The 26,657-nt window shown below is 49.2% G+C and overlaps 1 protein-coding gene across 2 annotated transcripts in view; it reads right to left on the bottom strand.

Annotated features, from left to right (window-relative positions):
- The window catches only part of LOC308147960 (trafficking protein particle complex subunit 14-like), a 41,862-nt gene extending 20,506 nt beyond the window's left edge, over window positions 1–21,356 (bottom strand). The window contains exons 1-8 of one of the 2 annotated variants that reach the window (XM_080521353.1): window positions 20,880–21,356; window positions 17,098–17,181; window positions 16,887–17,016; window positions 16,631–16,717; window positions 12,080–12,200; window positions 11,504–11,651; window positions 9,632–9,693; window positions 9,355–9,527 (exon numbers count right to left, since the gene is read on the bottom strand). In XM_080521353.1, coding sequence (XP_080377479.1) covers window positions 9,355–9,527; window positions 9,632–9,693; window positions 11,504–11,651; window positions 12,080–12,200; window positions 16,631–16,717; window positions 16,887–17,016; window positions 17,098–17,181; window positions 20,880–21,269 — 1,195 coding nt within the window. In that variant the 5' untranslated portion in view covers window positions 21,270–21,356. The remainder of the gene's footprint in view (window positions 1–9,354; window positions 9,528–9,631; window positions 9,694–11,503; window positions 11,652–12,079; window positions 12,201–16,630; window positions 16,718–16,886; window positions 17,017–17,097; window positions 17,182–20,879) is intronic. The other variant, XM_080521354.1, reaches the window with a different exon arrangement.
- Between the last annotated feature and the right edge of the window lie 5,301 nt (window positions 21,357–26,657).

Below are 26,657 nucleotides of genomic sequence, written 5' to 3'. Positions count from 1 at the left end.
TAACAGTGGTCTGGTCCAGGAACCAGGAACGAGGAGACGGACTGTAACAGTGGTTTGGTCCTGGAACCAGGAACCAGGAGACGGACTGTAACAGTGGTCTGGTCCAGGAACCAGGAACCAGGAGACGGACTGTAACAGTGGTCTGGTCCAGGAACCAGGAACCAGGAGACGGACTGTAACAGTGGTCTGGTCCGGGAACCAGGAGACGGACTGTAACAGTGGTCTGGTCCAGGAACCAGGAACGAGGAGACGGACTGTAACAGTGGTTTGGTCCTGGAACCAGGAACCAGGAGACGGACTGTAACAGTGGTTTGGTCCTGGAACCAGGAACCAGGAGACGGACTGTAACAGTGGTCTGGTCCAGGAACCAGGAACCAGGAGACGGACTGTAACAGTGGTCTGGTCCGGGAACCAGGAGACGGACTGTAACAGTGGTCTGGTCCAGGAACCAGGAACGAGGAGACGGACTGTAACAGTGGTTTGGTCCTGGAACCAGGAACCAGGAGACGGACTGTAACAGTGGTTTGGTCCTGGAACCAGGAACCAGGAGACGGACTGTAACAGTGGTCTGGTCCAGGAACCAGGAACCAGGAGACGGACTGTAACAGTGGTCTGGTCCGGGAACCAGGAACCAGGAGACGGACTGTAACAGTGGTCTGGTCCGGGAACCAGGAGACGGACTGTAACAGTGGTCTGGTCCAGGAACCAGGAGACGGACTGTAACAGTGGTCTGGTCCAGGAACCAGGAGACGGACTGTAACAGTGGTCTGGTCCAGAAACCAGGAACCAGGAGACGGACTGTAACAGTGGTCTGGTCCGGGAACCAGGAACCAGGAGACGGACTGTAACAGTGGTCTGGTCCGGGAACCAGGAGACGGACTGTAACAGTGGTCTGCTCCAGGAACCAGGAGACGGACTGTAACAGTGGTTTGGTCCAGGAACCAGGAACCAGGAGACAGACTGTAACAGTGGTTTGGTCCTGGAACCAGGAACCAGGAGACGGACTGTAACAGTGGTCTGGTCCGGGAACCAGGAACCAGGAGACGGACTGTAACAGTGGTCTGGTCCGGGAACCAGGAGACGGACTGTAACAGTGGTCTGGTCCAGGAACCAGGAGACGGACTGTAACAGTGGTCTGGTCCGGGAACCAGGAACCAGGAGACGGACTGTAACAGTGGTCTGGTCCGGGAACCAGGAGACGGACTGTAACAGTGGTCTGGTCCAGGAACCAGGAACCAGGAGACAGACTGTAACAGTGGTTTGGTCCTGGAACCAGGAACCAGCAGACGGACTGTAACAGTGGTTTGGTCCTGGAACCAGGAGACGGACTGTAACAGTGGTTTGGTCCTGGAACCAGGAACCAGGAGACGGACTGTAACAGTGGTTTGGTCCTGGAACCAGGAACCAGGAGACGGACTGTAACAGTGGTTTGGTCCAGGAACCAGGAACCAGGAGACGGACTGTAACAGTGGTTTGGTCCAGGAACCAGGAACCAGGAGACGGACTGTAACAGTGGTTTGGTCCTGGAACCAGGAACCAGGAGACGGACTGTAACAGTGGTTTGGTCCTGGAACCAGGAACCGGGAGACGGACTGTAACAGTGGTCTGGTCCAGGAACCAGGAACCGGGAGACGGACTGTAACAGTGGTCTGGTCCAGGAACCAGGAACCAGGAGACGGACTGTAACAGTGGTCTGGTCCTGGAACCAGGAACCAGGAGACGGACTGTAACAGTGGTTTGGTCCTGGAACCAGGAACCAGGAGACGGACTGTAACAGTGGTCTGGTCCGGGAACCAGGAACCAGGAGACGGACTGTAACAGTGGTCTGGTCCGGGAACCAGGAGACGGACTGTAACAGTGGTCTGGTCCAGGAACCAGGAGACGGACTGTAACAGTGGTCTGGTCCGGGAACCAGGAACCAGGAGACGGACTGTAACAGTGGTCTGGTCCGGGAACCAGGAACCAGGAGACGGACTGTAACAGTGGTCTGGTCCGGGAACCAGGAGACGGACTGTAACAGTGGTCTGGTCCAGGAACCAGGAACCAGGAGACGGACTGTAACAGTGGTCTGGTCCAGGAACCAGGAACCAGGAGACGGACTGTAACAGTGGTCTGGTCCAGGAACCAGGAACCAGGAGACGGACTGTAACAGTGGTTTGGTCCTGGAACCAGGAACCAGGAGACGGACTGTAACAGTGGTCTGGTCCGGGAACCAGGAGACGGACTGTAACAGTGGTCTGGTCCAGGAACCAGGAACCAGGAGACGGACTGTAACAGTGGTTTGGTCCTGGAACCAGGAACCAGGAGACGGACTGTAACAGTGGTCTGGTCCGGGAACCAGGAACCAGGAGACGGACTGTAACAGTGGTCTGGTCCAGGAACCAGGAGACGGACTGTAACAGTGGTCTGGTCCAGGAACCAGGAGACGGACTGTAACAGTGGTTTGGTCCAGGAACCAGGAACCAGGAGACAGACTGTAACAGTGGTTTGGTCCTGGAACCAGGAACCAGGAGACGGACTGTAACAGTGGTCTGGTCCGGGAACCAGGAACCAGGAGACGGACTGTAACAGTGGTCTGGTCCGGGAACCAGGAGACGGACTGTAACAGTGGTCTGGTCCAGGAACCAGGAGACGGACTGTAACAGTGGTCTGGTCCGGGAACCAGGAACCAGGAGACGGACTGTAACAGTGGTCTGGTCCGGGAGCCAGGAGACGGACTGTAACAGTGGTCTGGTCCAGGAACCAGGAACCAGGAGACAGACTGTAACAGTGGTTTGGTCCTGGAACCAGGAACCAGCAGACGGACTGTAACAGTGGTTTGGTCCTGGAACCAGGAGACGGACTGTAACAGTGGTTTGGTCCTGGAACCAGGAACCAGGAGACGGACTGTAACAGTGGTTTGGTCCTGGAACCAGGAACCAGGAGACGGACTGTAACAGTGGTTTGGTCCAGGAACCAGGAACCAGGAGACGGACTGTAACAGTGGTTTGGTCCAGGAACCAGGAACCAGGAGACGGACTGTAACAGTGGTTTGGTCCTGGAACCAGGAACCAGGAGACGGACTGTAACAGTGGTTTGGTCCTGGAACCAGGAACCAGGAGACGGACTGTAACAGTGGTCTGGTCCAGGAACCAGGAACCGGGAGACGGACTGTAACAGTGGTCTGGTCCAGGAACCAGGAACCAGGAGACGGACTGTAACAGTGGTCTGGTCCTGGAACCAGGAACCAGGAGACGGACTGTAACAGTGGTTTGGTCCTGGAACCAGGAACCAGGAGACGGACTGTAACAGTGGTCTGGTCCGGGAACCAGGAACCAGGAGACGGACTGTAACAGTGGTCTGGTCCGGGAACCAGGAGACGGACTGTAACAGTGGTCTGGTCCAGGAACCAGGAGACGGACTGTAACAGTGGTCTGGTCCGGGAACCAGGAACCAGGAGACGGACTGTAACAGTGGTCTGGTCCGGGAACCAGGAGACGGACTGTAACAGTGGTCTGGTCCAGGAACCAGGAACCAGGAGACGGACTGTAACAGTGGTCTGGTCCAGGAACCAGGAACCAGGAGACGGACTGTAACAGTGGTCTGGTCCAGGAACCAGGAACCAGGAGACGGACTGTAACAGTGGTTTGGTCCTGGAACCAGGAACCAGGAGACGGACTGTAACAGTGGTCTGGTCCGGGAACCAGGAGACGGACTGTAACAGTGGTCTGGTCCAGGAACCAGGAACCAGGAGACGGACTGTAACAGTGGTTTGGTCCTGGAACCAGGAACCAGGAGACGGACTGTAACAGTGGTCTGGTCCGGGAACCAGGAACCAGGAGACGGACTGTAACAGTGGTCTGGTCCAGGAACCAGGAGACGGACTGTAACAGTGGTCTGGTCCGGGAACCAGGAGACGGACTGTAACAGTGGTCTGGTCCAGGAACCAGGAGACGGACTGTAACAGTGGTCTGGTCCGGGAACCAGGAGACGGACTGTAACAGTGGTCTGGTCCAGGAACCAGGAACCAGGAGACGGACTGTAACAGTGGTCTGGTCCGGGAACCAGGAGACGGACTGTAACAGTGGTCTGGTCCAGGAACCAGGAACGAGGAGACGGACTGTAACAGTGGTTTGGTCCTGGAACCAGGAACCAGGAGACGGACTGTAACAGTGGTTTGGTCCTGGAACCAGGAACCAGGAGACGGACTGTAACAGTGGTCTGGTCCAGGAACCAGGAACCAGGAGACGGACTGTAACAGTGGTCTGGTCCGGGAACCAGGAACCAGGAGACGGACTGTAACAGTGGTCTGGTCCGGGAACCAGGAGACGGACTGTAACAGTGGTCTGGTCCAGGAACCAGGAGACGGACTGTAACAGTGGTCTGGTCCAGGAACCAGGAGACGGACTGTAACAGTGGTCTGGTCCAGGAACCAGGAGACGGACTGTAACAGTGGTTTGGTCCAGGAACCAGGAACCAGGAGACAGACTGTAACAGTGGTTTGGTCCTGGAACCAGGAACCAGGAGACGGACTGTAACAGTGGTCTGGTCCGGGAACCAGGAACCAGGAGACGGACTGTAACAGTGGTCTGGTCCGGGAACCAGGAGACGGACTGTAACAGTGGTCTGGTCCAGGAACCAGGAGACGGACTGTAACAGTGGTCTGGTCCGGGAACCAGGAACCAGGAGACGGACTGTAACAGTGGTCTGGTCCGGGAACCAGGAGACGGACTGTAACAGTGGTCTGGTCCAGGAACCAGGAACCAGGAGACGGACTGTAACAGTGGTTTGGTCCTGGAACCAGGAACCAGGAGACGGACTGTAACAGTGGTTTGGTCCTGGAACCAGGAACCAGGAGACGGACTGTAACAGTGGTCTGGTCCAGGAACCAGGAACCAGGAGACGGACTGTAACAGTGGTCTGGTCCAGGAACCAGGAACCAGGAGACGGACTGTAACAGTGGTCTGGTCCTGGAACCAGGAACCAGGAGACGGACTGTAACAGTGGTCTGGTCCGGGAACCAGGAACCAGGAGACGGACTGTAACAGTGGTCTGGTCCTGGAACCAGGAACCAGGAGACGGACTGTAACAGTGGTCTGGTCCGGGAACCAGGAACCAGGAGACGGACTGTAACAGTGGTCTGGTCCGGGAACCAGGAGACGGACTGTAACAGTGGTCTGGTCCAGGAACCAGGAGACGGACTGTAACAGTGGTCTGGTCCGGGAACCAGGAACCAGGAGACGGACTGTAACAGTGGTCTGGTCCGGGAACCAGGAGACGGACTGTAACAGTGGTCTGGTCCAGGAACCAGGAACCAGGAGACGGACTGTAACAGTGGTCTGGTCCAGGAACCAGGAACCAGGAGACGGACTGTAACAGTGGTCTGGTCCAGGAACCAGGAACCAGGAGACGGACTGTAACAGTGGTCTGGTCCAGGAACCAGGAACCAGGAGACGGACTGTAACAGTGGTCTGGTCCGGGTCGCTACATCTGGTCTGTCCTGAACCTCGGATTCAGACCAAAGAGACAGAAAACCTTGAGTCTCCTCGTCGCTCTATTGGGGTTTTTTCATGTCCATCTTGTTTTAGTCCGGAGCCCCTAGTGGCCAGACAGGACGTAAAAACAACAATAATAATAATAATAATAACAACAATAACTATAATAATAGAAAAAAATAATAATATGGTGAATGAGCTTGGGGCTTATTTTTCACCATTTGGACATTACATAGTGAATTTCTGCTCCTTTCACTTTATTTCTGGACGTGTCTGAATCAAAAGCTTCAACATCAGGAGGAACGGAGGTGAAGAATGATAGAATGAGGAACGGAGGTGAAGAATGATAGAACGAGGAACGGAGGTGTAGAATGATAGAACGAGGAACGGAGGTGTAGAATGATAGAATGAGGAACGGAGGTGAAGAATGATAGAACGAGGAACGGAGGTGAAGAATGATAGAACGAGGAACGGAGGTGTAGAATGATAGAACGAGGAACGGAGGTGTAGAATGATAGAACGAGGAACGGAGGTGTAGAACGATAGAACGAGGAACGGAGGTGTAGAACGATAGAACGATGAATGGAGGTGTAGAATGATAGAACGAGGAACGGAGGTGAAGAATGATAGAATGAGGAACGGAGGTGTAGAATGATAGAACGAGGAACGGAGGTGTAGAATGATAGAACGAGGAACAGAGGTGTAGAATGATAGAATGAGGAATGGAGGTGAAGAATGATAGAACGAGGAACAGAGGTGTAGAATGATAGAACAAGGAATGGAGGTGAAGAATGATAGAATGAGGAACGGAGGTGTAGAATGATAGAAGGAGGAACGGAGGTGAAGAATGAGAGAACGAGGAACGGAGGTGAAGAATGATAGAACGAGGAACGGAGGTGAAGAATGATAGAACGAGGAACGGAGGTGTAGAATGATAGAACGAGGAACGGAGGTGTAGAATGATAGAACGAGGAACGGAGGTGTAGAATGATAGAACGAGGAACGGAGGTGTAGAATGATAGAACGAGGAACGGAGGTGTAGAATGATAGAACGAGGAACGGAGGTGTAGAATGATAGAACGAGGAACAGAGGTGTAGAATGATAGAACGAGGAACGGAGGTGTAGAATGATAGAACGAGGAACGGAGGTGTAGAAAGATAGAACGAGGAACGGAGGTGTAGAACGATAGAACGAGGAACGGAGGTGTAGAACGATAGAACGATGAATGGAGGTGTAGAATGATAGAACGAGGAACGGAGGTGTAGAATGATAGAACGAGGAACGGAGGTGTAGAATGATAGAACGAGGAACAGAGGTGTAGAACGATAGAACGAGGAACGGAGGTGTAGAACGATAGAACGATGAATGGAGGTGTAGAACGATAGAACGAGGAACGGAGGTGTAGAACGATAGAACGATGAATGGAGGTGTAGAATGATAGAACGAGGAACGGAGGTGTAGAATGATAGAACGAGGAACGGAGGTGTAGAATGATAGAACGAGGAACGGAGGTGTAGAATGATAGAACGAGGAACGGAGGTGTAGAATGATAGAATGAGGAATGGAGGTGAAGAATGATAGAATGAGGAACGGAGGTGTAGAATGATAGAACGAGGAACAGAGGTGTAGAATGATAGAACGAGGAACAGAGGTGTAGAATGATAGAATGAGGAATGGAGGTGTAGAATGATAGAACGAGGAACGGAGGTGTAGAATGATAGAATGAGGAACGGAGGTGTAGAATGATAGAACGAGGAACGGAGGTGTAGAATGATAGAACGAGGAACGGAGGTGTAGAATGATAGAATGAGGAACGGAGGTGTAGAATGATAGAATGAGGAATGGAGGTGTAGAATGATAGAACGAGGAACGGAGGTGTAGAATGATAGAATGAGGAACGGAGGTGTAGAATGATAGAACGAGGAATGGAGGTGTAGAATGATAGAACGAGGAACGGAGGTGTAGAATGATAGAACGAGGAACAGAGGTGTAGAATGATAGAACGAGGAATGGAGGTGTAGAATGATAGAATGAGGAACGGAGGTGTAGAATGATAGAATGAGGAACGGAGGTGTAGAATGATAGAATGAGGAACGGAGGTGTAGAATGATAGAACGAGGAACGGAGATGTAGAATGATAGAATGAGGAATGGAGGTGTAGAATGATAGAATGAGGAACGGAGGTGTAGAATGATAGAACGAGGAACGGAGGTGTAGAATGATAGAACGAGGAACGGAGGTGTAGAATGATAGAACGAGGAACGGAGGTGTAGAATGATAGAACGAGGAACGGAGGTGTAGAATGATAGAACGAGGAACAGAGGTGTAGAATGATAGAATGAGGAACGGAGGTGTAGAATGATAGAACGAGGAACGGAGGTGAAGAATGATAGAACGAGGAACAGAGGTGTAGAATGATAGAACGAGGAAGAGGTGTAGAATGATAGAATGAGGAATGGAGGTGTAGAATGATAGAACGAGGAACGGAGGTGTAGAATGATAGAACGAGGAACGGAGGTGTAGAATGATAGAACGAGGAACGGAGGTGTAGAATGATAGAACGAGGAACAGAGGTGTAGAATGATAGAATGAGGAATGGAGGTGTAGAATGATAGAACGAGGAACGGAGGTGTAGAATGATAGAACGAGGAACGGAGGTGTAGAATGATAGAATGAGGAACGGAGGTGTAGAATGATAGAACGAGGAACGGAGGTGTAGAATGATAGAACGAGGAACGGAGGTGTAGAATGATAGAACGAGGAACGGAGGTGTAGAATGATAGAACGAGGAACGGAGGTGTAGAATGATAGAACGAGGAACGGAGGTGTAGAATGATAGAACGAGGAACGGAGGTGTAGAATGATAGAACGAGGAACGGAGGTGTAGAATGATAGAACGAGGAACGGAGGTGTAGAATGATAGAACGAGGAACGGAGGTGTAGAATGATAGAACGAGGAATGGAGGTGTAGAATGATAGAACGAGGAACAGAGGTGTAGAATGATAGAACGAGGAACGGAGGTGTAGAATGATAGAACGAGGAACGGAGGTGTAGAATGATAGAACGAGGAACGGAGGTGTAGAATGATAGAACGAGGAACGGAGGTGTAGAATGATAGAACGAGGAATGGAGGTGTAGAATGATAGAACGAGGAATGGAGGTGTAGAATGATAGAACGAGGAATGGAGGTGTAGAATGATAGAACGCAGCTCTACAGCCGTTTATAAAGGAAACCTACGTAAACACACTGATTAAATTCTCTTTAAGACATTAAAAGACTCATTTTATGATTAAAAATACAGCTTTCATTTACAGTAGTTTGTAGTTTGTTTTTTAGTTCCTGATGAACCAAAAGTGTCTCTTCATTATAAAGTTCCGTGGTAGAAAATAGTATTGTAGCGTCTGGTAGCAGAGCGCCCCCTGCAGTCCCTCTGTGGTTATAACGCCATATAAGACCTGGAAGTGAAGTTAGTTACAATCATGTTACCATGAAGAGACTGAAAAATAAAAGCTCAATGGAAAGCTGCTTCTAAATGATATATCTAGCTAACAGGACAGGAGCTCTGCACCTCCAGAACCACGGCTCCACGTCACAGATTAAATTATCTCCTTTCCTCCTATTATTAACTTGAAGGAACGACTTATTATATTGTTCCCACGCGTTATTTTTATTTTTTTCTCTACAACCACCAGGGGCTTCGTGTTCATTGTAGATTTCAGAAAGCCAGTTCAGCGTCTCTTCCGCCTGGTCCCTGGACCAGAACTAGAACCTGGTTCTTTCCGGTGGAAAAGCCCCCTGTGAGTCCCAGCTGGGCTCGACGTGACAGATGAAATGACCCATGAAGACAGTGAAGGGTAGGGAGCGAGGAGCTGCTCACCTTTAGAGTTCCAGATGAGACGAACCGCCAAGAAGTCCTGCAGGTCATTCATCAGAGTGTATTTGACCCAGAAGGTCTCCAGAGGCCTGACGGTCCTGGGACAGGAGGCCGTCATCACCAGTCGAGGACGATCCAAGCAGATACTGGGTAACGTGTAACACGTAGAAATGTATCTACAAAAAGAGCAAACACAAGCGAAGAAGTAGTGTAGGAGCATCGTGCTCACAGACTCAGGTTCCGGGTTAAAAACACACTGAGGTGTTGTTATTCCACTCACCTGGTCAGAGGCAGTGATGGAGTGTACCACTGTAGTACAGCCAGCAGCTTCATCTCCAGACCCTGCAGACACAACAGTTACCTACCATTCTTCAGCTCAAACTCAAGACTGTGTTAGAACCCATACTTTTAACACCAAATATCACCAAGACTGCATTAGATTCAATTAAAAAGCAGCGAGCACACAGCTATTATCACGATATGCCAACTGACTGGCCTGTTGAATACATGCAGACCAGAAGCTGCATTGCCATTTTGTAGAACCTATATCACAACTCGGAATACAACGATAGGTTCAAACGTATCATTTAGGTTCAAATGATTAAGGATTATGATGCTCTGACATTTGTACCAACAGCAAACATTATGAGCAGAAAAGATGTGTTCTTGTCGGTGATGTCGGTAATGAGTTAATTAGTAACACCTTACTCTGTTCTGACTGCTTTTTTCAGTAACTAGTAATCTAGTAATCTAATGCGTTACTATTTCCAAACCAGTAGTCAGATTAAAGTTATTTGTCCAGGCCAGAACAAGCCACTCCTCCATTTTCCTCCAAACTGCATGCACTCCATGTGTGTGTATCAGTCTGGTCACTCGTCTGACCCGCCCCCTTCTTCACTCTCAGCCAATCACAGGCCAACCCGCTCTGACGGTGCCTTCAGGTAAAAATCTGACAATAAAACCATGAGTCAGATATAAATACAACAAAGAATGAAGGTCAAAGGTTAAACATGTGCCAGTAGGAGGTCAAAGGTTAAATATGTACCAGCAGGAGGAGGTCAAAGGTTAACCATGTACCAGTAGGAGGTCAAAGGTTAACCATGTACCAGCAGGAGGTCAAAGGTTAACCATGTACCAGCAGGAGGTCAAAGGTTAAATATGTACCAGCAGGAGGTCAAAGGTTAAATATGTACCAGCAGGAGGAGGTCAAAGGTTAACCATGTACCAGTAGGAGGTCAAAGGTTAACCATGTACCAGCAGGAGGTCAAAGTTAAACGTGTACCAGCAGGAGGTCAAAGGTTAAACGTGTACCAGCAGGAGGTCAAAGGTTAAACGTATACCAGCAGGAGGTCAAAGGTTAAACGTATACCAGCAGGAGGTCAAAGGTTAAACGTGTACCAGCAGGAGGAGGTCAAAGGTTAACCATGTACCAGTAGGAGGTCAAAGGTTAACCATGTACCAGCAGGAGGTCAAAGGTTAAATATGTACCAGCAGGAGGTCAAAGGTTAAACGTGTACAAGCAGGAGGTCAAAGGTTAAACGTGTACAAGCAGGAGGTTAAAGGTTAAACGTGTACCAGCAGGAGGTCAAAGGTTAAACGTGTACCAGCAGGAGGTCAAAGGTTAGCAGCTGGAGCAGGAGGCTGGGCTCAGCAGCTTTTATATTCAGACTATGGGGGGTGTTGTCTGCAGCTGCTGAAAGTAACTAAAATGTTACTTTTCAAAACAAGTAATCAGTGAAGTAACTAAGTTACTTTTTCAAGGAGTAACTAGTAATAAGTAATTAGATTTATTTTTTGTAAGTAACTGTGGGAACACTGGTTCTTCTACAACGTCCCTGTGACAGAGAGGAGATGAAGCCCTGATGGGGATCAGCTGCTGCCTCATATAAAGAAATGGTTTGGGAAACTCCTGTGATGAACCAACGGTGGGGTGCTCTACTGCCACAGTCCCCAAGAAGTCCTTTACATTTGTAATATCATGAGCATTTACTAAAGACCTTTACAAGGAATCAATGAGAGTCCCAAATAGGTGAGGACACCACTTGTTAGTTTGGTCTTGTCAATAGATTTTCAAGAAAACTTAATTGCAGTACATAAAAACTGTCCAAACATTTTAATATTCAAGCAAACGGGTCCCATCAGGTCTGGTCACCTCACTAGAGTCCTCGTCCACTTTGTCCTGAAGCTGCAGCTGGAACAGGAAGTTCTGCTCTTCCAGGGCGCTGAGCATGCTGGGTAAACGGGAGCACTCACTGTTGATCCGACAGAACGAAGCCATGGTGACTTCAGCTGATTGGTGGCTTTCAGAGGGAAGGACAGCAGTGTGTCAGTGAGGACAAGTTCAAAGACATCCAAACCGAAACAAAGGAGGGAAACTTTGAGGAATAAAAGAGAACACTTTCAATCAAAGGGATTTCATGTGACGCTGCAAAATGTGTCCAACACAGAGAACGTTCCTATGATTACACGGTTTGTTCTTTTCTCTCTCACTTAGTTTAAAGTTGCATGGCAAGAATTGTATCCTATTGTGCAATGTTCCAGTAAAATAGAGTTGGACACAGTTTATACATCTATGCATTTAGTTTGTGTTTATATTGTTAATTTCAGAGCAAAAGGTTGTAAAATAGATGTTGTTTGGCAGACTATGTTGATTGCTACTTGTTGGACAAACTCTTTACTGACTGAAGAGGAAGATGGTAAAGAAGACATCCTGTGGAGAGGGACCCACCACACATTGTCCACTATGAGAACTGAGCCATCAGGCATCATGGGGAGGTAGGACGAGTTGTAGTTTGGGAGGATCTTCACGTCTTGTATATACATCTCCTCCTGAGAGTTGCAGTTCAACACTGATGAAAAGGAAAAACACACAAGAAAAACCCTGAAATCAATGCAGCCCCCGAAACCTAGACAGTCTCACAGACTGTCTAGGTTTCACATTGCGTAACCCCCCCAAGGTTCCCTGGAGGACCAGGGGCACAGTGACACTTTTCTTTATTTTCCTACTTTTTTTCATTTTACTTTTTATATTTTTAACCGTGCCCCAAATGGACCCCAAATGGACCCCACATGCCCCTGAACAGAGCTCCAGTCTGACACCCCACTCTGACCCTCACTCAATCCCAGCACATAACCAGAGCAGGGAGAGGTCCCTGTTCTGGTACACACTCTGGAGGGCCGTGCCCCTAGTGCCCCACCAGGGCCCCAAAAAATGTAAGCTAGGCTTCACTCATGGCAACAATAAGGTCGTCTACAAGTGATTTAGCACCAGATCCTCCACAAACATAAGTTCCCACAGCAGGAGAGGGGTGACCATCATCCAGCCGCACCCCAGCCCCATTTCGAGTGGCACTCCTCACCGGCCCGGGGGCCGGCTACTCAAAACCAACCGAAGTTCCTCAGTGCTCCAGTATCGTCACTTCGAGGGGGGATTCTGATTTAGAGGCGTTCAATCATAATCCCACAGATGGTAGCCTCGCACCATCGGCTCCTCAACCAAGCACATACACCAAAAGTCTGAACCTGTGGTTCCTCTCATACCTAGAATTACTATTGCAACAACACATCATCAGTAGGGTAAAACTAACCTGCCTCACGACGGTCTAATCCAGGGGTGGACAATCCTGGTCCTGGAGGGCCGCAGTCCTGCAGGTTTTAGATGTTTCCCTGCTCAAACCCACCTGTTATCATGATGAGGCTCTGCAGAAAGCTTGACAAGGAGCCACTAATTGCCGTCAGCTGTATTGATGTGAGGAGACATCTAAAACATGCAGGGCTGCGGCCCTCCAGGACCAGGATTGCCCACCCCTGGTCTAATCCCAGCTCACGTTCCCTATTAGTGGTGAACAATCCACCGCTTGGTGAACTATGCTTCACAATGATAGGAAGAGCCGACATCGAAGGATCAAAAAGCGACGTCGCTATGAACGCTTGGCCGCCACAAGCCAGTTCTCCCTGTGGTCACTTTTCTGACGCCTCCTGCTTAAAACCCAAAAAGTCAGAAGGATGGTGAGGCGCCGCTTTCACGGTCTGTATTCATACTGAAAATCAAGATCAAGTGAGCTGCCGCTCTCCTGCTCTACGGGAGGTTTCTGTCCTCCCTGAGATCGCCTTAGGACACCTGCTTTACTGTTTGACAGGTGTACTTCCCCAGTCAAACTCCCCACCTGCCACTGTACCTGGACCGGGTCACGCCAGGCGTGGGGCCGGGCGCTTGACACCAGTAGCGAGAGCCCGCTTGGGGCTCGCCTCCCTGCCTCACCGGTAAGTGAAAAAACGATAAGAGTAGTGGTATTTCACCGGCGGCCGAGACCTCCCACTTATTCTACACCTCTCATGTCTCTTCACATTGCCAGATGAGAGTCAAGTCCATTCCCTTGGCTGTGGTTTCACTGGATAGTGGGTAGGGACAGTGGGAATCCCGTTCATCCATTCATGTGAGTCACTAATTAAATGACGAGACATTTGGCTACCTTAAGCTCCACGGCTCAATGATTCAAACGTTGTGAAGAAGAGACGAACGGAAGCTGTGATGATTACAATGAATGTTTTGGGGCCAAAGATTGTGCGGGAGTTCAGGGCCCTGACCCCAATAATAAACCCTGATAATTCCTTGCAGTCAAATAGGTTTAATCCCGCGATCCAGCTTCTGCAGACAGAACTTTGATTCGTCACTGAACATGACGTTGCCTCACACTCTTAGGTTCCACAGTCGGTGCGGTCGGTGCCTGACAGGCCTGACGGTGAAGCCCAATCATTGCAGGCGTCCTAGAAAACTGGTGATGTGCAGTCTGTTCTTCACTGTCTGATCACAAATCTGTCTGTGGCGCTGTTGTGCAAATCTTTCCTGTAAAGCTGGTTCACACGGCAGGATAATGAGGCCGATTCTGGCCCCGATTCTCTCCTTCCGACAATCTTCAGGACGCTCAGATCATCATAAGATAATCTTATCAGATAGTCCTGCCGTGTGTGGTGTGTTAAGACTGCTCTCGTCTGCTCGGAAGGATGTCGGGACCACTCCGATCTGACATGTTGAATCGTTCTGATCGGGGTTCTCCCCGTGTGTGGTGTCCTCTGAGGGGAAGACGCTACGAGCCTGTTGACTGTGACGTCAATCAGAAAGCAAAGTGACGTAGTGGCGAGGAAACGCCGGCCTGGAAGTGGGTAGGGAATCCAATAATGACAAACCAAGGCCTCTTCTTTTTAAAACGTGTTTTTTCGGAAAAAAAAAAAACACACCACAAACGATCGCCATTGCATCCTCTTCGTCCAACAGGTTTGTTGACTCTGGAATCACCTTTGATCTCACAGGGTTTTGTGAGATTTCCCATCTGATCTGGGGATGTGTGCGAGTGAAATCTTGGTCCTAAGGGTAGACATGGTACCAGGGCTGACAAATATTACTGCCACTCTGTGCATCATCATCGACATCAGTTTTTAGCAAACGTGCTGTAAGTAAATGTTCTGCAATGTGACAGACGGAACAGGAAACCATGCCGTTGCAGGAGACGATCATGTCAGAGGCAGTTTCAGTTCATCGTTCACAATAAGTCGGTTTAAGGCAGGGGTCGGCAACCCGCGGCTCCGGAGCCGCATGTGGTGCTTTGGTCCCTCCACTGCGGCTCCTTGAGCCTCTGTCCCACTGCAGTTCATCCCGGAGCGGGTGGTATGGGAGGTAAGGCAAAGGGTGGTATGGGAGGTAAGGCAAAGGGTGGTATGGGAGGTAAGGCAAAGGGTGGTATGGGAGGTAAGGCAAAGGGTGGTATGGGAGGTAAGGCAAAGGGCAGTATGGGAGGTAAGGCAAAGGGCACCAAGAGCCAATTGCGTTGTCCCGCTACAAAGAGTGGGGTAAATGTAGGCGGAGCGATGTAACGTCATTACGCACGAAGAACGGGCTCCACAGCTCAACTGGTGTCTGAAGCTGGGAGCTTCCTGTACCTTTCACAGTAAAAGCCGACAGTTCCAGGAGGTTCATTGCAGACTTGTTGAGAGTGACGGAACATTCTAGTGAATTCCACAACAACTACAGGACATTGAAGACACACCATCACACTCATGGTTCTAACAATCCAGATCTCCACATTTATCTTCCATTTTAATAATGTGGAGCAATAAAGGAGCTGAGAGCTGCAATGCATTATGGGAGATTCTGTTTGACGTGTTTTAAATGTAATTATTGGGAGTTATACTAGGTTTGTAGTTTGGTAATAATTGTGTTTTTGTTCTTAGTTCATGTAGTTTAGTTTATTAGTTGTAAGTTGTCGACCAGCAGTGAAGAAGGTTTAGTGTGTCGTGTCCTCCTGGCATGGTCTTCCTGGGGGACTGTCAAAATAAAAGACTGATGTGCACGTCTGTTGTAAAGTATAATCTTTTTCTCTAGCATGCTTCTTTGACATTACTCACTGTAATATCACAGTGATATTGTGAGTGACAATGTTGGCATGTGTGTGCATGGGCGAGTTGGTGTATGTGTGTGTGTGTGTGTGTGTGTGTGTGTGTGTGTGTGTGTGTGTGTGTGTGTGTGTGTGTGTGTGTGTGTGTGTGTGTGTGTGTGTGTGTGTGTGTGTGTCTGGGTGTGTGTGTCTCTGTGTGTGTGTGTCTCTGGGTGTGTGTGTCTCTGGGTGTGTGTGTCTCTGGGTGTGTGTGTCTCTGGGTGTGTGTGTCTCTGGGTGTGTGTGTCTCTGGGTGTGTGTGTGTGTGTCTCTGGGTGTGTGTGTCTCTGGGTGTGTGTGTCTCTGGGTGTGTGTGTCTCTGGGTGTGTGTGTCTCTGGGTGTGTGTGTCTCTGGGTGTGTGTGTCTCTGGGTGTGTGTGTCTCTGGGTGTGTGTGTCTCTGGGTGTGTGTGTGTGTGTCTCTGGGTGTGTGTGTCTCTGGGTGTGTGTGTCTCTGGGTGTGTGTGTCTCTGGGTGTGTGTGTCTCTGTGTGTGTGTGTCTCTGGGTGTGTGTGTCTCTGGGTGTGTGTGTCTCTGGGTGTGTGTGTCTCTGGGTGTGTGTGTCTCTGGGTGTGTGTGTGTGTGTCTCTGGGTGTGTGTGTCTCTGGGTGTGTGTGTCTCTGGGTGTGTGTGTCTCTGGGTGTGTGTGTGTGTGTCTCTGGGTGTGTGTGTCTCTGGGTGTGTGTGTGTGTCTCTGGGTGTGTGTGTCTCTGGGTGTGTGTGTGTGTCTCTGGGTGTGTGTTCAGCGGGAATCAGGACCAACTGGCTCTTTGAGCATTAAGGGTCGCCGACCCCTAGTTGAATGGAAAGTGATTAAAATAGGAATAATGTCTTGTGAAGGTGCTCTACCTTTGAGGACCGTCAGGTATTTTCCAGAGATGGTCATCTGCTGACAATGGATGCTGGGAGGAGGGAGAACATCCAGGGTGGTGCTGACTGAGGACACACATGACCAGTCAGACTGAACACTGCTCTGTGTGTGTGTGTGTGTGTGTGTGTGTGTGTGTGTGTGTGTGTGTGTGTGTGTGTGTGTGTGTGTGTGTGTGTGTGTGTGTGTGTGTGTGTGTGTGTGTGTGTGTGTGTGTGTGTGTGTGTGTGTGTGTACCCTGTGTCTTGAAGGTGCTGCGGTCCTGTTGGAAGGTGTGTGCTGGACTCTGAAGCTGTAAAAGCGTGAGGTAGTCATGTTCCAACAACTGCCCCCCGTCCTCGCTCTGCCTCCACACAGTGACGACCACCTGATGACAGATTGGGGGGGGGGTCAGGGTGACGGTCTACTATCACAGATCTAACATGTCCACTAATGGCAGAGGTCTGACCTTGGCTTTGCGTGTGTGAACTGGCAGCTTGTCCAAAGACACAGTCAGACAAAAGATGGCCTGGTTGTCCAAGAGCAGCATTGCCTGCAGGAGACAGAAGAGACACGGGAGGAAAAGCTTCAGTACCACACAAACCAGATCAAGAGCCCTACTAATGTCCAAAAGCCTCCATGACCAGGACACGCTTCACCAAATAACATTCATTTGGAGCTGAAAGATGTCGCACACCTTCAGAATCAAGCGTTAGCTTGTAACCTTGTTAAAAACTGCTGCACATGGACACATATGGAACTGAAGACGTGTAGAGTGGAGGACATTTCCTTCCCTTTGCAAAACCAATAGGCAGATTTACCTGCTTATTATTTCAAGTTGTTTTAGACTGTAGACAGACAGACAGACAGACAGACAGACAGACAGACAGACAGACAGACAGACAGACAGACAAGACAGACACACACACACACACACAATGTAGGCACCAACACTTCTGGTCTATTTTAGTCATTGAGCATATTAAACCTACTGTTTCTGAGTGTGGCTGTGGAGAGCAGCCTGCACATGTTAACCCTGGAGTCACAGTTCACTTTGAACTGTGAGATGAAAGACACATTGGAGTCACGACAGAGGGGCTGCAGAGGCACTACAGAGGGGCAGTAGAGTCACTACAGGACAGTAGAGTCACTACAGAGGGGCAGTAAAGTCACTACAGGGGGGCAGTAGAGTCACTACAGGGGGGCAGTGGAGTCACTACAGACGGGCAGTAGAGTCACTACAGGACAGTAGAGTCACTACAGGGGGGCAATAGAGTCACTACAGGGGGGCAGTAGAGTCACTACAGAGGGGCAGTAGAGTCACTACAGGGGACAGTAGAGTCACTACAGAGGGGCAGTAGAGTCACTACAGGACAGTAGAGTCACTACAGAGGGGCAGTAGAGTCACTACAGAGGGGCAGTAGAGGCACTACAGGGGGGCAGTAGAGTCACTACAGAGGGGCAGTAGAGTCACTACAGGGGGGCAGTAGAGTCACTACAGGGGGGCAGTAGAGTCACTACAGAGGGGCAGTAGAGTCACTACAGGACAGTAGAGTCACTACAGAGGGGCAGTAGAGTCACTACAGAGGGACAGTAGAGTCACTACAGAGGGGCAGTAGAGTCACTACAGGGGACAGTAGAGTCACTACAGAGGGGCAGTAGAGTCGCTACAGAGGGGCAGTAGAGTCACTACAGGGGACAGTAGAGTCACTACAGAGGGGCAGTAGAGTCACTACAGGGGGCAGTAGAGGCACTACAGAGGGGCAGTCGAGTCACTACAGGACAGTAGAGTCAGTACAGAGGGGCAGTAGAGTCACTACAGGGGGGCAGTAGAGTCACTACAGGGGGGCAGTAGAGTCACTACAGGACAGTAGAGTCACTACAGAGGGGCAGTAGAGTCACTACAGAGGGACAGTAGAGTCACTACAGAGGGGCAGTAGAGTCACTACAGGGGGGCAGTAGAGTCACTACAGGAGGCAGTAGTCACTACAGAGGGGCAGTAGAGTCACTACAGGACAGTAGAGTCACTACAGAAGGGCAGTAGAGTCACTACAGAGGGGCAGTAGAGTCACTACAGAGGGGCAGTAGAGTCACTACAGGGGGGCTGTAGAGCCGAAACGGGGGAACTCAGAGCCATCCAGACTGAGCAGATGTAAGTTGAAATACACTGAATTTAAATCAAAACTGAAGAAAGGTCTCAAATCAGAGATGTGAGCATGAAACAGTCCAACTCCATTTCTCAGTGTACATTATATGCTGGATAAAAAAAGCTAATAGGTACCAGTGACTCCTGGAGGATTGTTTTCAGCACTTGAGGGTATTTTTTCCAAGTTGATGAAATCAATTTTTCTAACAATGCTTTTTAATCCTGTTAAATGACCAATCTAAAGTGGTTAGAAGAAGCTCTCTGAACGGGAGAGTGGAGTTAAATACTGTACTGTTATAAAACACTGTGTCCGGTTGTGTGAGAAGACGTCTCTTCTGTCTGTCTTCACTTTGTGTCTCTGGAACCAGTTTAAAAGCCCTCAGGACTCAACTGTCAAGTCTGCAGCAGAGAGGTTCCAAACAGAACACCACCTGCCCAGGCTTCATCAAAGGTTCCAAACAGAACACCACCTGCCCAGGCTTCATCAGAGGTTCCAAACAGAACACCACCTGCCCAGGCTTCATCAGAGGTTCCAAACAGAACACCACCTGCCCAGGCTTCATCAGAGGTTCCAAACAGAACACCACCTGCCCAGGCTTCATCAGAGGTTCCAAACAGAACACCACCTGCCCAGGGTTCATCAAAGGTTCCAAACAGAACACCACCTGCCCAGGCTTCATCAGTAGGGAGGTTCCAAACAGAACACCACCTGCCCAGGCTTCATCAGTAGAGAGGTTTCAAACAGAACACCACCTGCCAAGGCTTCATCAGAGGTTCCAAACAGAACACCACCTGCCCAGGCTTCATCAGAGGTTCCAAACAGAACACCACCTGCCCAGGCTTCATCAGAGGTTCCAAACAGAACACCACCTGCCCAGGCTTCATCAGTAGAGAGGTTCCAAACAGAACACCACCTGCCCAGGCTTCATCAGTAGGGAGGTTCCAAACAGAACACCACCTGCCCAGGCTTCATCAGAGGTTCCAAACAGAACACCACCTGCCCAGGCTTCATCAGCAGAGAGGTTCCAGAACGCACCAGTGAAAACATGAAGCTCATGAAGCTGAGACCGTGGTGAGGTTTCTCATTAGCTCAGGGAACAAGTAGAGTTTACTTCCTCTCACAGAGTATCGAGACCAGAGGTCTGCAGCCACATCTGGCTCTACAGTCCTTCTATAATGGCTCCAACACTGGAGTGGCTCCAAACCCTTCTATAGTGGCTCGTTCCTCCGTGGAAGCAGGCGATTCACACCTCCGTGAAGCTGCGTATTACTCCACGCTAAACTCCATGTACTACTTCCTTTACTGAAGTAGTAGGGTCCCGAGGTCACGACACCAAACTGTTGGAACCCGCTGATTCCACCCGGTTCTTTGATCTGATGGGTTAGGGTTAGGGCTAGGGTTTAATCTTGGTTGAGTAAAAAGGGTCTCAAGACGCCGAGATACGTTTTACCATTTATTTAGTGAATACAGTAAAGTTAGCTATACGCAATGCGCAGCGCTGGACCTGAACGTGTCTCATGCAGAGTGTCCAACTGCCGTGGTTTGACACTTGTCTTCAGGGTAGGGCCACCCTGACGACAGGTTGGGCTTCAGCACCATTGGTCAATTTGGTAAAGGCGTCTATTGCCAACCGGAATCAGACGTCTTTAATCAGTGTGTGTCATGAAAGCTGTGTGTTCATGTTGTTATCCAGAGTCGCTGCGTTCTCTCTCTGCTGTAGAGCCATCCTGTCAGGCTGAGAGCAGAACAACCTTATTCTGGAACGAACACTCAGAATATCCTGGTTAGATTCTCACTTTCTCAGCATTCGTGTAAACCGTGATCGTAGTATTTCTAATGTAATATCCTTCATTATACTGACCTCAAGTTGTCTGTAGAGAGAAAACATGCAAACATTCCTACATTTCATACGTTACTGTAGAGACCAGTTTATTACTGCCTCATATAAAAGCAACTTTAATGACAACAATGTTATTAAAGGAAACAGTTCTGGATAATAATAGCAGTATCGGCTGGTATCGACATCCAGGTATCAGGGTAGGAAGTGAAGAACGTGGACCGGAGCCTCCCTGGTGTGTGTGTGTGTGTGGGGGTAAAGCCTCACCTCCCCGGGCTGGAGCGGGGCCCCTCCAGCGGGGCAGTGCGTGTTGAGCAGCGGGCTGCATGCTCTGAAGCTCGGCTCCCGGGCTCCGGGCTCCTCCCCGCTGTCTTCACCGCTGCCGCTTCCGAAGCCCGGCGGGTCCTGGCCGGAGCCCCGCCGCCGGCTCCCGGCCCCGCAGACGCTGGCCAGAGCCGACAGGGAGCCCGCCGGGCCCTTCCAGGGAGGGGGGGCCGCGCTGTCCGCGCCCCGGGACCGCAGCACCAGCAGGACCTGCACGGTCTCCCCGAGGTACACGTGCTTCCTCCGGGGAAGAGTCGCGTACTGAGCCGCGTCCGACAGGCGGAGTATCGGAGCGGCAGGGAAGTACATGGAGGACTCCATGTGGGGCTCCATCACCCAGCCCGGGGAGAGAGCACCTGCACCAGGGACCCGGGCCCCGGAGGCCCCATGGAGCGGCACCGGAACACCGCCCCGAACCGTTCTACCGACGGAACCGTTCTACCGACGGAACGGTTCTCCTGACGGAACTGCTCGAACACCTAGAACCGGAACATTCAAACCGGAACACGCAGCTTCCTGTAAACAAACACCACCCATCATAGATACACTACCTAGAATCATAGATCTAGTTCAAATAGAACCATGCGTATGTTATATATATATAAAAAATACAAACACCACCCATCATAGATACACTACCTAGAATCATATATCTAGTTCAAGTAGAATCATGCGTATGTTATATATATATAAATAAAACAAACACCACCCATCATAGATACACTACCTAGAATCATAGATCTAGTTCGAGTAGAATCATGCGTATGTTATATATATATAAAAAATACAAACACCACCCATCATAGATAACCTACGTAGAGTTATATATACATATATAAAACATATGCATGATTCTACTTGAAATATATATATATCTATATATATGGGGATGCACCCATACCTTATTTTTTTCAAAATAAGTGGTGTATGAGTACTTTGAGTACTCACCATCCATTACCAAGTACTTAGGCCAATAAACTCATTTACTTTTTCCACAGATGTTATTTGAACAATATTCATTGTGATGAACTGACATTCAAAATTATTTTATGGCACTGCCACATATACTGTGTGTGTGTGTGTGTGTGTGTGTGTGTGTGTGTGTGTGTGTGTGTGTGTGTGTGTGTGTGTGTGTGTGTGTGTGTGTGTGTGTGTGTGTGTGTGTGTGTGTGTGTGTGTGTGCCTATATACTTTAAATCCATGATGTAAAACCTAATCAACTGTTTCAAATGTAAAAGCTATGCTTTCTTTCCATTCATCATGAATTTAACTGAATGACTTCAGTTAGTAAAATGTATAGTTCTAAATCGGGGCTGTTTGATGCAAACCAGGTAAAGGTGAGATTTCACTGCTTCATAACAAACTGCATGTGACCAATGTGGCCTTGAAAGTAAGAATCCTGACTGAGTACTGCCACTTGTGATCATTACTAGAACTGTGACTAGAATGGGAGATTTGAGTTTCAAGTCGCATCAGTAATTGGATAAACAATCTTTTTCTTCACCGTAGTTTTCCTCCAGTATCTCACAATCAGAGCAGTTGTTGACTTTGTTGTTTTGGTCATTTTTTTCCTTGATCTTTGTCCCTTTGTCCTTCTGCACTGTGGCCACATAAGACTGGCTATCAATTAAAACGCTAAATTATGTAATAATGCCAAAATTATTTCTGATTTATTAATTGATTTAAATGAATTAATCATGAATAAAGTGCTTGGAAACATAATTTATGGCAGTTCAGTGAATCTTTTGCAATATGCCTGTTGAGCATGTTGGGGTTAACTGTGATATACTGTGCATCAGTGAGGGCTCCCCCCCACCTTCTCCACCTTCTCCACCCTCAGTGTTCTACAGACACACTGTTCCTCTGACCTGCTGGTCCTCCAGGAGGCCGACGGGCCTCTGGTGAGACTCCACCACGACCTGGAGTGTCCCATGTTAAAGTGAGCGGCGGTGCTGTAAGCAGGCAGTTGGTGCAGTTAAAGAAAGGATGCTTTTATTCAGTACAAGAAGAAAAAAAAACCTCAACAGATGCACAGAAAGAGCGTGATCTACATCAAGTTTCAACAGAATACAGTTTCAAGTAAGTTCGAAGCCCGCATACACTGAATGAACTGCTTTAATACTGCCTGTGGAACAGAGTTCAGACGAAACATAAATTCTGCTTATCGTGACCTTTGAACCCAGAGATCTGCCATGACAACACCCTCCTTCCACCTCTTTTACACTATGTACATGTTCATGTGTGAAAACGGGCTGCAGAGAGTAAGTCACAGTACCGTACCAGTGACAACGTCTGACCATGTTTCTCCAGAGGAGAGGAAGAACCACGAGGACCACTTCATGTAGGAAGCACATTTCACTCATCGTCTGGCAGCAGGGACTGTTTTAGTGCAAGTGAGAGTTTAACACAAAGGTCTGCAACCTTTCTGTCAAAACAGCTGTTTTTACCACTTTGGACCAAATAAGATTGATCTGAATCCCTGCAAACACATTTAACCTTTAGAATGAAGAGAACACAGCTTGAAGACTTGAGATGTGGTTCCTTTACAGTCACCAAAAATTGAAATTTAACACGTATAACAGGGAATTGTTCATATTGATATCAGCTTCTGGCTGATTGATGGAGCCTCTACAGAAGGACTATAGAGCCGCATGTGGCTGCACAGCTGCAGACCTGCTTTAATGCATGCTAATGGAACTATATCACAGCCCCCAACTGAAAACCATTAACCTCAGAGATATTTTAGTTAGTAATTCTATTTTATGTGTGCATGACATTTGTCATAATTACAGCATGAAATACTGACAGTGATGTTTAGATCTTTTCCTCTGGAAGCGTGGAAACTCTTTGGAAACACGGTGGCCACACGGCCGTTGCCTTCTAACCAGTCCTGCTGCAGAGCTGCTGCCAAACCACTCATATAAACACTCACACACTAATAGTTGTAATACAAGTGGTTTCAAAGTGGAAAGCTCTTGAGTGAAATCATCCTGGTTTAAACACAGATGTCCTGTGCTGACACGATCAATCATTACAATTGAAAGACAAAGCAAATCCAACATAAAAAAAAACATCACACTGCAAAAGGGGAGCCCAGATATAAGATATAAACACTAAATCTGAGTTGAAAAAAAACTTCAAACGAGTGAAATTATCTGTCCATGTAGCAAGTAAACTTTACTTAAAGAATTTTGAAATAAGATTTTTCAATCTAGATTTAAAACTATACTGTAAAATCGAATACTAAAAATAATCAAATAACATTAGAAACAATTCAAATTATCTATCGTGTCTAAAAATACGATTTTAAGTCTTGGCAAGAGTCAAATAATTTGCAGTGCAGGATTATCCATGATAGAGGAAACTGTCATTTGAATTGAAAGGCGAGTCTGTCAATAACTCAGTACAAATCACCACAACAGGGACTTTAAAGAAAAGTGTTAATGAGTGAGTGAAGAACACCCGTCTCTTCCAACCTCCGTCTGTCTTTCAGCTGCTTTCATCTTATTTCAAAGATCCTTTGTTTTGCTGTCTGTGCTGCCACGACTACTCCCCCATACGGACGAAAAGCAGGAAAGAGAATGGATGGATGAATTCTGTCATTGTGGTTGTGTCTCTGCAGCAGCCTTGCTATTGGAAAAGAACAAAGAAAGTAGTATTGATAAAACTTTAAATGACTTAAAACCAACTCAAAACAGAAACTGCTGTTTTGTAGCTCACAGTTCTCAGCTCGGTTAAAAACTTGAGGGCCGTTTGTGGGACTTGTCTTCCATAGAAATGTTTGTCTCAAACATGAAGACAGCATGAGACGTCTTCACGGGAAAGACGGCTCACCACAGCCTGCTGACGGTTGTCTGAATCCCCTGAGTGTTTCCACTGTGCAGGACTGTTCTGGAGTCCTCCACACACAACTGTTCAATCACAACTGGACACTAGAGATGGACACAGACACACTCTGCACTGTCCTGACAGGAAGACAGGCAGGACGTGGGTGAGAAGCAGCAGATCAGATCCTCCACTGTATCGAAGTACAGTGGAAATAAAGGACTGCAGAGCTTTTTAAATCAAGATACCAAACCAGAGCCACGTGACTTCAGATGTATTGTATTGTCATCCATTTGTGTTCCTTCTCCTTTCAACTTTGAGGCACCCTTTTCAAAATAAGACCAAGTGCTGCAGAGCCAGGCTTGGGATGGGGAGGTTGTCGGTTCAATCCCCCCAGCAGCTCCCCAGAGCGCCAACGTTCCCCGGCAGGATCGAAAAATAGAAATTCAGTGTGTAAAATAATGATTTAGTTTACAAACACACTGCTGAGTCATCGTTGGCGCTTTGGTCTGAAAGCTGCGGCTCAGATGTGAGACTTCAGGGCGTCACTGTGTAAAACTTTCCCTCACGTCTGTCCAACAGAAGCAGAGTGAGGACGTGGACGACAGTGTCTCCATCAGCCAGCTGAGCCTCAGAGGGTCCGTCCTCCTCTCGTACCGTCAGCTTCAGGTGAGTAGAACTCAGTAGAGCTCAGGAGACACACCCCGGAGACAGTCAGGAGACACACCCCGGAGACAGTCAGGAGACACACCCCGGAGACAGTCAGGAGACACACCCCGGAGACAGTCAGGAGACACACCCAGGAGACAGTCAGGAGACACACCCCGGAGACACCCAGGAGACAGTCAGGAGACAGTCAGGAGACACACCCCGGAGACAGTCAGGAGACAGCCAGGAGACAGTCAGGAGACACACCCAGGAGACAGTCAGGAGACAGTCAGGAGACACACCCAGGAGACAGTCAGGAGACAGTCAGGAGACACACCCCGGAGACAGTCAGGAGACACACCCCGGAGACAGTCAGGAGACACACCCAGGAGACAGTCAGGAGACACACCCCGGAGACACCCAGGAGACAGTCAGGAGACAGTCAGGAGACACACCCCGGAGACAGTCAGGAGACAGCCAGGAGACAGTCAGGAGACACACCCAGGAGACAGTCAGGAGACAGTCAGGAGACACACCCAGGAGACAGTCAGGAGACAGTCAGGAGACACACCCCGGAGACAGTCAGGAGACACACCCCGGAGACACCCAGGAGACAGACAGGAGACACACCCAGGAGACACCCACGAGACAGTCAGGAGACACACCCAGGAGACAGCCAGGAGACAGCCAGGAGACACAGCCAGGAGACAGCCAGGAGACAGTCAGGAGACAGTCAGGAGACACACCCAGGAGACAGCCAGGAGACAGCCAGGAGACACAGCCAGGAGACAGCCAGGAGACAGCCAGGAGACACAGCCAGGAGACACCCAGGAGACAGTCAGGAGACAGTCAGGAGACAGCCAGGAGACAGTCAGGAGACACAGTCAGGAGACAGTCAGGAGACAGTCAGGAGACACAGTCAGGAGACACCCAGGAGACAGTCAGGAGACAGTCAGGAGACAGCCAGGAGACAGTCAGGAGACACACCCAGGAGACAGTCAGGAGACAGTCAGGAGACACAGTCAGGAGACAGCCAGGAGACAGTCAGGAGACACAGTCAGGAGACAGTCAGGAGACAGCCAGGAGACAGTCAGGAGACACAGTCAGGAGACACCCAGGAGACAGTCAGGAGACAGTCAGGAGACAGCCAGGAGACAGTCAGGAGACACACCCAGGAGACAGTCAGGAGACAGTCAGGAGACAGTCAGGAGACAGCCAGGAGACAGTCAGGAGACACATCAACCACAG

Source organism: Blennius ocellaris (genome assembly GCF_963422515.1).
Source record: "Blennius ocellaris genome assembly, contig: SCAFFOLD_93, whole genome shotgun sequence".
Lineage (NCBI taxonomy): Eukaryota > Metazoa > Chordata > Actinopteri > Blenniiformes > Blenniidae > Blennius > Blennius ocellaris.
Note: the sequence above shows the minus strand (reverse complement) of the source record. Positions and strands in the feature narration are given on the sequence as shown.